Source organism: Saccostrea cucullata, unplaced genomic scaffold (assembly GCF_032062105.1).
Source record: "Saccostrea cucullata isolate Sc308-1 unplaced genomic scaffold, CSIRO_AGI_Scuc_v1 ctg869, whole genome shotgun sequence".
NCBI classification, from domain to species: Eukaryota; Metazoa; Mollusca; class Bivalvia; order Ostreida; family Ostreidae; genus Saccostrea; species Saccostrea cuccullata.
In genome coordinates, this window is record NW_026928190.1 from 93,699 (window position 1) to 105,791 (window position 12,093).

The window sequence follows — 12,093 nt, forward strand, 5'->3', positions numbered from 1 at the left end:
TACGGGAATAGTTACGGAGCGGGTGGTCAGGGTCAGGACATCCCTATGACAGAGAGGTCACACTGTAAGTACAATGTGCCACAGTAATTATAGAGATTACCAGGAGTACGGCCTACTGAATTAACTGAAATGTTGTGGAGCTATTATATGTACCAGTAATTAAGACAGATTTGAATCCTGCAAACTAAAAAAAAAAATTACAGTTAGTCGAGTTACCATAATGTGTCATTTATTAGCAATATTTACTTGTTTTCAACTCAATTTTCATGGTCAAGCTTTGTGAGAATCTAGGTCATGTTCATAAGACAGAGATACACAGATTACAATACTGTTTATGCATGACTGAATTTTGAAATTCTTCATTTTTGCACCCCTGGATTTTGAAATTCTTTAAATAATTTAAAAGAGGACAAGATCACCTATTGTGCTTTTTATTCTTGCTCAAAAATGAAATGAGATCATAAAGAAATATGATTTGATACCCATTTAATTACACACCCATACACACTGCAGATCTGAAATGACTTCAAAAGGAAATGTCATTGAGAAGAAATGTTGGAGCAGCTCATTGAAATGTATAAAAATTCAGTTGGATTTAGGCTTTTTGTAAAACATAGAGACATGGTCCTCCTTATCTTGTACATGTTTTAATTCTTCTCTCTCCTGATACTCAAGGTATTATTAGAATTGGTTTAGTTAAAGAGTCTTGCTGGAACTAGGAACAAAAATATTAAAAGCACAGCATTAGAGTAGATTATACTTCTTGCTTTTTGTTTTAGACACCGTGCGTTGTAAGTATCAAATGTAAGCAAAACACTCTATATACAAAATGTAAGCGTAATACGTTCTGGAGTATAAAATGTAAACTGAGAACACTACATGTATATAAACTACATATGATATCAAACTAAGTATATTTTTTAACTCTGACACTCGAAGTGAAATATGCCTTCTGTAGCTGTGCATGATTAAAATAACAATAAAAAATCACGAAACATGTATTGCTATACATTTCTGTCTTCACACATAGCTACTTGATAGATGTATTCATAACAATGTAGAACATAGTACTCCCCATTCAGTAGATGCTATTTATATCTGTGTTTACATGATATTTTTAAAGTTAACCCAGCGTACCGTGATGACAGTCTCCCCCATGACAGGGAGAGGGTGGTGGTAGACATGGAGGGGATACACATGCAGGACCGCCGGGGGTCAGACGGATCACGAGAGTTCAATCCAGAGGGCAGCACTCGCAGGAGATGGGCAGCCACAGAGGAACTGAGGGACACAGCTGACCTGATCAACTCCCTCCCCAGTCGACAGCTTGGTCAGTGGTCAACGGTGGTCATCTAAGTTCAGAAAATTAAAGTTTAATTTAATGAAAGACAGCATTAAAAATTTGTTATCAGATCTCTTAAAAATGTGTAAATTGGACATATATAAAAGCTGCTCTGATGTGAATGAAATACAAGACATCTTTCAAGAATATTTTCGGATTAAGACCAAACTATGTTTTACAGAATTTCGTACAAGCCTATAAAATATCTAGAGAAAATCTTTTATGTCTGAATAAATAGAGCAAATAGCCAGTGGTGTGTCAGCCAAAGAGTCTCTCAGAAGAAGGAAGAGCAGTAGACGATCCTTACACGGGACAATCAGAGCCGCCCGGGGGAAGGGGGCGGACGAGCTGGCCGAGTCCTTCAAACACAACGAGGAGTATATGGACGAGTTAGACGGAGAAGCCAGAACAACAGAGACACTGCGGAGAATTGCTATGCCCATGCAGGATAAAATATCAATTAAGTAAACATGGCACTCTCAACTGCTATTGTATTATTTTATTTAATCATGACACTTTTTAGCTCTACTGGTCAAAGACCAGAAGAGCTTATGCCATAGTAAGGTGACCATCTTCTGTCAGTCTCTCTTTCTGTACACAATTTTCAAAATGCTACTCCTCCTACAGTTTTGCTTTGATTTCAATATAACTTGGCACAAAGGTAAAGGTAGATTACCCTAAGATACATAATTCTCTACATTGGTTTTTGATTTAACTTATGATTATTTCTTAATTCATTACTTTTGCAATGTTTCAAGTTCAAATGCTACTTTTCTCTTCCTTCATTACAAGTATAAACCAGTAAAGCTACAGTCTCATCAGAGACTTCTGATTTGTAAATGGTACATACTTAATATTACATTTACCACTATATAGCTTTCCATAATAATTCACTCAATGGTCTGATTTGTATTTTAGAAAAACTACTTCAGAAACCAGGAAACAGATGACATTGAAGAGAGGCAAGCATAAGAATATAGGGTGGTGGAAAAGGACCAAGTACAGTATTGGAATTGTAAGTGTGAAAACAGGAGTAGCATTTTTGTCTAAGGAGATAACAGACAGCTAGAAATAACTCATCTGATTTTTATTTCATATGAGCTGAAAGATATGAGCTTTTCTGGACATTTTGTCCAACAACTAGCTGCCCATCTATCTGTAAAATTTTCACATTTTATACTTCATGTCTATGATTTGTAATATAAATATGGAAGCATCCTCAGGTAGTATAGATTCAAGTTTGTTCAAATCATTACCCCAAGGGGAAGGATGGGGCAAAATAGATGATCAAAGTTTTACAGATGTATAGGGGAAAAAAATCAGCTGATGAAAAAGAGCTGTGCCATAGTGACTCAGGTGAGCATTATGTTCAATGGCCCTCTCAGAAATTTGTAGTCTTTTTATGGAAGGCTTGTTTGCATTTAAGAAACACATAAAAAAAGTTAAATTGGACATCATCGTTGAATGTTGACATTTATTTTCTTACTTGTAGTCCTGGATGCACTTTAAGCATCGGATGGCTGAGTTTGCCTATTCCTTGGAGTTATGGAGAAGTCACATGAAAAGGATAGAGGGACACTTTGGGACTGGTGTGACTTCCTACTTCTTGTTTCTGAAGTGGATATTCCTCCTTAATATCCCTGTGTTCACCTTAACATTTGGGTTTGTTGTCATCCCCCAGATTCTCTATAGATACTACCTGAAGGATCCCACTGGGTACGGCTGGCCAGTGAATAAGACAGCTGTATCATTTACAGGGGAGGAACTCTTGACAGGAAGTGTAAGTCACAACAGCTGTATCTTTTTTGAAAGAACAAAGATTTCAAGATGAGTGTCTTGAAATTTTTTTATAATTTTTTTTTTTTTTTACAAAATAGCAATGCTTTAATTAATCAATTAAATCAATAATCAAATACTAGTTTATTGTAGTGGAAATTAAAGATTGATTAGACTTTGTACCCTTGATGACCATGATGTTCAATTTTACAATGGAAATATCTCTTGAACAAATTTATGCATGGACATATGTTTATACATGTATATGTTTGGAAACTTGCAAGACAAACTTTAGAACACATTACGTGTAAGTTAAACGAGGAAAAGAAACAAATTTACAAACATTTAATTATATGCGTAAGTATTTTTCAGAATTGGTTTGACAATACTGAAATGTACTATGGGTTTTACACCAATGAGAAGATAGCCATACCAAGGAATTCCACCAGTGAATACGACATGAAGTATGCCTATCTCTTTACCTGTGGTGGTTACTATATCCTTTGTCTGATTACACTAGCCATGAGGTAAGATCCAGAGTTCTAATAATGTGTTTCTACAGCACAAATAGGAATTGCATTTACTAATATTAGATATTCCCAACAAAATTTGGGAAGATATTTTCAGTTCATTGATTGTAATGAACATTAAGCTATCGTTTTGGATTATTTTGCAGTATCTCTCACTCTTACAAAATGAATTACATTGAGGGCAGTGGCACTCACACCTTTTACAATGTAAGCCGTGTTTTCTGTGGTTGGGACTATAACATCACAGATAAAGCTGCAGCTAAACTCAAACACAAGAGCTTCTACAATGAAATGAAGGTAAGACAAAATTAATACTTTAAAAAAAGTGATTTTCAATTTTGCTACCAATTTGCTGTTAACTTCTTGATCCTCTTCTCAGAAATTGGTGAATTTAATACATTTTTCATGTACTGCAAGTCTATGCCCAGTTGAATATCATTATCCTATATTTTGTAGGAGTATTTATCAGGCAGTAAAAAGAAAAAGATGAAGAAGAGCCTAGAAGAGAAATGTAAATTGTTTTTCCTGCGAGTGTTTACAAACCTGATAATCCTGGGTGCTATTGGTGGCCTGTCCTACCTTGTCTTCTGGATATCACAGAATGATTCACTCAAGGTAAGGGCTCGGTGAAAAGTCTCATTATCTGGGTAAAGAAGCAGGTAGGGTTGATTTGTTTGCCATAATCTTTTAAGTAAATTTTGAAAGGAGGGACAAAAAATGGGATTTTTATGTAAATAAGAGGTACTGATCTTTTAAATTTCGCATAAATTCTCAAAACTAACTTTTTAAAATCATTATTTTGCATCATACAAAATACTAGCTGACACATTAAAAATTTAGCATATTTTCATATGAACCTTAATTTATTTTATAATGAAAATCAACAGATTCATATTTCCTCTTAAATAGGTTGTGAAAAGTTATTCATATTAGTTAGCATCTAATAAATTGTAACTATGTTGGTGCAGATTTAACAATTTCAATTTTTGCAATGCACTTTATTGGCAGAAATTTCAGAAGGTATATGAAAGCATATATTCAAAAAGCATGAGGTCATTAGCTCACCTCAACGAAGTTGGGGGGAGCTTATGTGATACCCTCGGCGTCGGTGTCGGCGTCGGCGTCCCAGGTTAAGGTTAAGTTTTTTGGAGCAGTTTTCTTTTAAATTACTTCTGTGTCCTATATTGATTAGACATGCATGGAAGATGGTTTTAGTGTGTTTCATTGTACCAGACAAAGTTTCAGATGCTGCAATTTCAGCAAAGGAATGACCAGGTTAATGTTTTTGGAGCAGGTTAACATTTTTGGTGCAGTTTTGGGTGTAGGGTTCATTTCCAAGTAACTATAAGCCCTATGTTGACCAAACTTGCATGGATGATACATCTAAGGATGCATACTACCAGGCTTGCTTTGGATGCTGAATCTGACCTACATTTTCCGGTTGAGTGAACAGGTTAAAGTTTTTGGTGCAGGTTTCATTTGCAAGTAACTTTAACATTTGACCAAACTTGCATGGATGATAAATCTAAGGATGCACACTACCAGGCTTGCTTCGGATGCTGAATCTGACCTACATTTTCCGGCTGAGTGAACAGGTTAAAGTTTTTGGTGCAGGTTTCATTTGCAAGTAACAATAAGTCCTATGTTGACCAAACTTGCATGGATGATACATCTAAGGATGCATACTATAGGGCTTGCTTCGGATGCTGAATCTGACCTACATTTTCCGGTTGAGTGAACAGGTTAAAGTTTTTGGTGCAGGTTTCATTTGCAAGTAACTATAAGCCCTATGTTAACCAAACTTGCATGGATGATACATCTAAGTATGCATACTACCGGGCTTGCTTCGGATGCTGAATCTGACCTACATTTTCCGGTTGAGTGAACAGGTTAAAGTTTTTGGTGCAGGTCTCATTTACAAGTAACTATAAGTCCTATGTTGACCAAACTTGCATGGATGATACATCTAAGGATGCACACTACCAGGCTTGCTTCGGTTGCTGAATCTGACCTACATTTTCCAGTTGAGTGAACAGGTAAAAGTTTTTGGTGCAGGTTTCATTTCCAAGGAACTATGAGTTCTTTAATGACCAATCTTGCATGGATGATACATCTAAGGATGCATACTACCAGGCTTGCTTCGGATGCTGAATCTGACCTACTTTTTGTGGATGAGTGAAAATGTTAGTTTTTGATGCATGTTTCATTTCCAATAAACTATGAGCCCTATAATGAGCAAACTTGCATGGATGATACATCTTAGGATGCATACTAATGGACTTGCTTCGGATGCTGAATTTGACATACATTTTCAGATAATAGACAAGGTAAAAGTTAAGGTTGCAGGTCTATTACCAAAAACTATAAGGCTTATATAACATCGTATAAACCAAACTTGCACAAAGGTTGCATCAAGAGATGAAAGCTCTAAAATTTGCTTCAGTTGCTGGATTTTCATTACATTTTCATGAAGAAGAACTAGTTTAAATTTTTTATGCATGTCTATTTCAAAGTATCAGATCAAAATTGCTTACATATTTTCATTTTTGGAATGTATACTTTTTGTTGGTTAATTGTGAGACTTTGCCTTACTTAAAGACAACATTCGTTGAGGTGAGCTCTGTAATCTCTGATTACCTATGTTTTTTATACTGTGTATACTCTATTTTGAATCTTACTGTAAATCAGAGAAAACATATCTGTTAGAATCTTCTGCATCAGTTGGAATGATAGTTGAATTTTGTAAATTCATATCTAATTGTCATTTGTTACTTAAATCCTCTTTTTATGTGCCCGGATCAATAGATCGTGGCGTATATTGTTTTTGTCCTGTCTTTCTGTTTGTCTGTCTGTTTGTCTGTCTGTCTCTCTGTTGACAACTTTAACCTTTGCCATAACTTTTGAACCCTGAGAGGTAGATACTTCATATTTGCTATGCATTCTCCACTAATTACCATAATTGGCTGAATTTAATATGTACTTTTTTCCTAAAATAAATTTCTGTGAGTGTGTATTTTACACCACAATGGGATTTCGATAAGTTTTTCTTTCAGGGGAAACATGGCTATCATACATACATACCGTAGTATTGCCTAGAGACATATGCAATTTCGTTTTATTTATCACCATATTTTAAACTTCGGAAAGTTATTGTTGGAACGTATGCTTGTTGAAAATATTACTTTCATAATCTCTTGAAAGGAAAATGAATTAGTTCATACTCCACTAATTAAATTCTTTCAAATGACACCAAGGTGAATGATTGTTTGACCTTGACTGTGATTTACAGTAAAACTTGGTTATAACAAAGTCACTGGGACCTATGAAATTACTTCGTTATATCCGTAATTCGTTATATCCATATAAGGAATTCATAAATTTATATAGCTAGGGATTCAAAATAAATTCGCTATATCTGTGAATTAGCTATATTCATGTTCTTACTAAACAAGTTTTGCTGTATATGCTAAAAATAGCTTTTTTGAACTTTGTTGCCATGGTGCAAAACCTTAAAAAAAACTTTCAAATTCGGCACCACTCTCAAATTCACTTTCATTTTTAATTATCATCAATTTTGTGATGTAAACCAGGGTATATTTTTCACAAACACATCTTTTCCCGTGAAATATGAAAATGGCCCGATCACGTGATAAAGTAAAGGTACATTATATAATATGTCTTCCTGGAATGTACATCTAGGTTTCTGATACTGAAGCATGTACATGTACGTACTAACAAACTCAATTTTTATGAATCATAAACATTGCATGGTATCTACAGGTAGCCTTTAGAATCTTGCCTGATAATTTTTTTAAATTTTGATTCATTCTAAAGGTCAGTTGGGAAAAATATTTGCCTTTGAAAATGAACAGAATGATGAAAGTACAGAGGAATTTTTTAAATGCACAACTGACACAAATCTAATATTTATTTACTGGTAAATCAGATTAGTTGAAAATTATGATGTTATGTTAGGATTGTTCTGAAAATTACGTTTTAGATTCTTCTTTCTAATCCTTTGCTGCGGACTATTATTTTTAGCTGTCTGTGTACATCCTGAGTGATATGGCCCTGTCTCTCTGTGTGTCGGGAATATTCCTGATTTTTCCACCGATCTTCTCCATGATTGCCAGATTTGAAAGATACGAAAAACCAAAGAATGAATTGTACATCAACATGGTCAGGTAATGAATTTAAGCTGAATAGAGTAAGAAAAGCTCTCTTTTCATGTCTTGGGTTAACTCATGGAAGACCAACCAATTGTCTTTGTTTATCTCTCATCAATAATGCTATTTTAATTTTAAAATGTGTCATTGAAGCTACAAAAGATCTATTAAAATATACTTCATAACCACCCCTCCCCCCTTATCTCTCTCTACAATATCCCAAAAAGTGAATAGTTAAAGGAGAAAATTCTTTTATTTTTAAACCAGGTATTAAACCAGTTTCAAATTTATAAATCACATGAATATATTATTAAATTATTCAATGCTGTTGTTATAAAAAATAAGAATAATAGTTGTGATTATTAACACTAACATCTCAAATGTGTATGTTCACTGTAATTATGAGGGTATACCTTATTCTTTCAAATTTTGTTTTTTCTATATAACCTGTTATTCTGTTTCAAAAAATCTTTTGATGGAAAATGCAAAAACACATATTTTTCTTGTTGTTTCTAAATCATCAAATATTGGGTTTTTAGACGTATGAAAATGATGTTTAGTGACTGGTCAGAAAAAACTTTCTAGTTTATGAAGTATATTTGAAACAACTTTCAATGAAATTCAATCACATGTATTTTTCTCGGGAATTTTGTATGGAATTTTTTTAAAACTGTTTTACATTGCTGGAAATATTCAACATTATGGTTCATATATCACTTAAACCTTAATTATTCCCCTTTGTATTTGTCGCCCATCATGGCATGGACATTTTTCATCTGCAGAACCATGTTGCTTAAAACCTCTGTGCTGGGAGTTTTGGTTTATTTTTGGTTCACTACAACAGCTGATGATAAGGAGAAAGTAAGTTACACTAGAGTTAGACATATATTATTTAGTTATATATAATATTTAGTTTATACTTACATTGTAATGGAACATATGGATGATGGAGATAACGAACAGTAAACTAAATCAAAGTATACATTCTTATTTCTGGATTAATTGTTGAAATGACTAGTTATAATTTTAATTTTATTACTCCAAAACAACAAAGGAGTTACTGAGTTTTCATCTTTTATAAATCTAATATTTAAACTTGCCAATAGGGTTCATGCAGCTAGGTAATTTAACACACAGTGATCTAAGTATTTATCAGCAGCATCAAAAAAGAAGACTCAAGTTATGACTTAACAAGATAGAACTTCCTGTGTGTAATTGAATGAACAAAAGACAGAGAGCAAGTGAAACTTGCCCATATGAAACATGGTCACCAGCACCTGATACATGAAGGCTGAGGGCAAGGCAATCTTGCCTATAGGAGCTATGGGCACTAGCACCTGTGTAAAGAACGGAGTATATGACTAATTATGAATTTAATATTTCCTATTTTACAGTGCTGGGAGACAGATGTGGGCAATGAAATTTATCGTCTTGTGTTGGTGGACTTTTTATTTATTCTAGGAGCTACATTTGTTCTGGAATTCTTACGCAGGTATATGTATAAGGATAAACATGACTTATTTTTCAAGAATATTTGTTGTTGGCCTGGTTATACACCCATTTAACAAAGTGTAAGGGGGTATTTTGGAATCACCATGTCCGTCTGTCTGTGTAGCTGTCCGTCTGTCTGTAGACCAGATTTTGTCTGGACCATTTCTCGGAAACTACTGCAATGATTTGTCTTAAAATTTATACACTAATTATTCACTATAAGAAAGTGTGCACCTGGTGTTTTTGTCTTGATTTGATGATTTCACTGCATTAAGATATAATATTGATCCTGACTAGAAGCATAAATTGGAAATACATGTACTGGATGCCATATATGAGACTTAGTGCTATGTTGATGTTGTTGATTTATATTAGCATAACTCCTCTGATCAAGCATGTGCTACCGGTATATACCGGTATATCTTCCGGAAATTTGGCAAAAGAATAAAAGATATCTGTTCTCTAATTCTTTTAATTGTAATTTATCTGTCAAAGCACTTAGTTACTGGATTACCAGACTTTTGTTTTAAAAATGAACTTGATATAAAGTTATCAAGATTAGTTTGATTTTGTAAACCGGGTTATATGATTTTTTAGCCATGAATTTGCAGAGTGTCATGTGTCTTACAAGGATGACAGATACATGTGTAGTTCCAATTTATTTTTTCAATGTAATAAAAACAATGTGATAACAAAGTGTTGATGTGTTAATAGGTTGCAACTTAGTTTCATTCATTAAAAAATAAAATAAGCAACAATTATATTTTCAATCTACATGTTTTTAAGTAAATTTGGAATACCTCTTAGATCCATAAAATATTCCTAATTTGGCACTATCTCTGAAAAACGAGGGGGGGGGGGGGGTGAATTTGTCCCTTTTTACACTTCTGGTTTGTTTTTTGATCAGTTTATTACACTGTATTTTCTAGATTACATGTATTTGATAGTGTTCTGTTCCATACTTAGGATATTTGTTATTCTGTGGCATGTTTTATTTTGGAAAATATTTATACCCTTTCAAATGAAAATTGGGTGTATAGTATGGGTGAAACAATCAGGCTTGAGTGATATACATGTATTATGAAATGCTGGGACTGAATCAAGAGATGCAGCGTGTTATATCACCTTTTTGTAATGCATACATCCTTTTCTACATCTCCTCTTAAATCATTGGAATTCTGGCATTGTGCATCTCATAATTTTTTGGGGGACACATACAATATTTTGGGATTCCCTTAGCAAAATCTGGACACTACCACCTTTCATTAATGTTGATATATCCATAAGTAGTTTACCACTGAATAAACTAAAAAAAATTGTACATAATACAACTCCTGTTTTATGTTTAGATTTGACAGATTGTTGGGTTGTTTTATAGCAAAAATGGTTTTCACAATTGTAATCAAATGAGAGGATGATATCTTTTTGTGATTTTATGACAGTGAGTGCTCACAATACCTCTAGTTGTCATTCTGTTACTATGTAGGTTATCTGACACTGTTTTATTTGTCTTACAAGACATTTGGGAACCTCTATATTATTGTCATTCTGATACTATGTAGGTTAGGCCATGCAAAATTAATTACTTGGTTCTCAGGCCTTTTTTCAAGAAATATGATGAGGGAGGGAGGCATTTTTTTTTTATTTTTTATTTCCCCCAAAACATGATGAGGCAGCTTTTTACATTGTACAAAACCTCAAAAAATGATGAGGGAGGTGATTTGGTGTTTTTATTTTATTGATTTGGCAATAAAAAGGGTCAATGAGGCACCCTTGGAAGAGATGAGGGAGGGCCTGAGAACCAAGAAATTAATTTTTTTTTGCCTTATTTAACATGACTTTATTTGTCCTACAGGATATTTGGGAAGTACTGTTGTAAGAAGCCAGAGGAGGGACTTGAGTGATATACATGCATGTATCATGATACACTGGGGCTGAATCAAGAGACACAGTGTGTTATAAGTGTTATCACTTTTATTACAGTTCATTCTCCTTTTTCAAGAGGAATATTGGCATTTATACACCAAAATTTACATTTCCACTGTCTTTGTCTGAGATAGAATTATATATAGTCCTTTGATGAGGTCGATCTGTAGATATATCAACTTCACAGAAAAGCATATCGACCGAGCACAAAATGTTACCAAAGTCAGTCCAATGTCAAAATTGTTTGACCAGTTCTTTCAACTGCTATGCATTGGACTTTTTAATCTCTAATACATGTAATAGTGCTGTGGACTATAAATTAAATTGTGTACGTTGTGTGTTTTAGGTTGGGAACATTTTATTCTCCACTTTTATCTCTCGTCATGATGGTGAAGCTCTTCATTATTTTCTACGTCAAAATGGTACGTATATCCAGCAAAGCATCCTATAACTAAATGATGATTATTTTAATTGAAAGATACCATGCTCTATTAATATTTGGTTTTTCAGATAAGTGTCCTTCAGAACTGCCGGCCTTCTCTGCGACCTTGGAGAGCTGCCAAAAGTCACACCATTTTTATGGGCTTCCTGTTCTTCTTTTTTCTAATGGCTATGGTAGCTGTGGCTGTCGGGGTCATCATGTAAACATCTCATTCATTGTTGTTGTGCCTTTCCAAATTTTCATTACATTGACCTTACACTTTTGTTAAACTTATAAAGACAATTTTAAAATTAAGAATTGCAGGTTTTGCATTGCTTTTTTCTAGGGATGTCAAATCGGTATTTAAACTCGGTCCTTTGATCGAGTACCCGGGATCGGTAAAAGTGTAAATATATGAAGAAGTAAATTGATGAATGTAAA

The 12,093-nt window shown here is 34.0% G+C and overlaps 1 protein-coding gene across 1 annotated transcript in view; it reads left to right on the forward strand.

The window, feature by feature from the left end:
- Positions 1-12,093, forward strand: part of LOC134276718 (DNA topoisomerase 3-alpha-like) — a 52,209-nt gene that overhangs the window by 32,780 nt on the left and 7,336 nt on the right. Inside the window, exons 36-47 of the mRNA XM_062758989.1 lie at positions 1,124-1,330; positions 1,581-1,806; positions 2,261-2,357; positions 2,835-3,122; positions 3,491-3,645; positions 3,795-3,945; positions 4,105-4,263; positions 7,690-7,832; positions 8,597-8,675; positions 9,209-9,306; positions 11,578-11,653; positions 11,742-11,872. Of these exons, the coding sequence (XP_062614973.1) occupies positions 1,124-1,330; positions 1,581-1,806; positions 2,261-2,357; positions 2,835-3,122; positions 3,491-3,645; positions 3,795-3,945; positions 4,105-4,263; positions 7,690-7,832; positions 8,597-8,675; positions 9,209-9,306; positions 11,578-11,653; positions 11,742-11,872 (1,810 nt within the window). The remainder of the gene's footprint in view (positions 1-1,123; positions 1,331-1,580; positions 1,807-2,260; positions 2,358-2,834; positions 3,123-3,490; positions 3,646-3,794; positions 3,946-4,104; positions 4,264-7,689; positions 7,833-8,596; positions 8,676-9,208; positions 9,307-11,577; positions 11,654-11,741; positions 11,873-12,093) is intronic.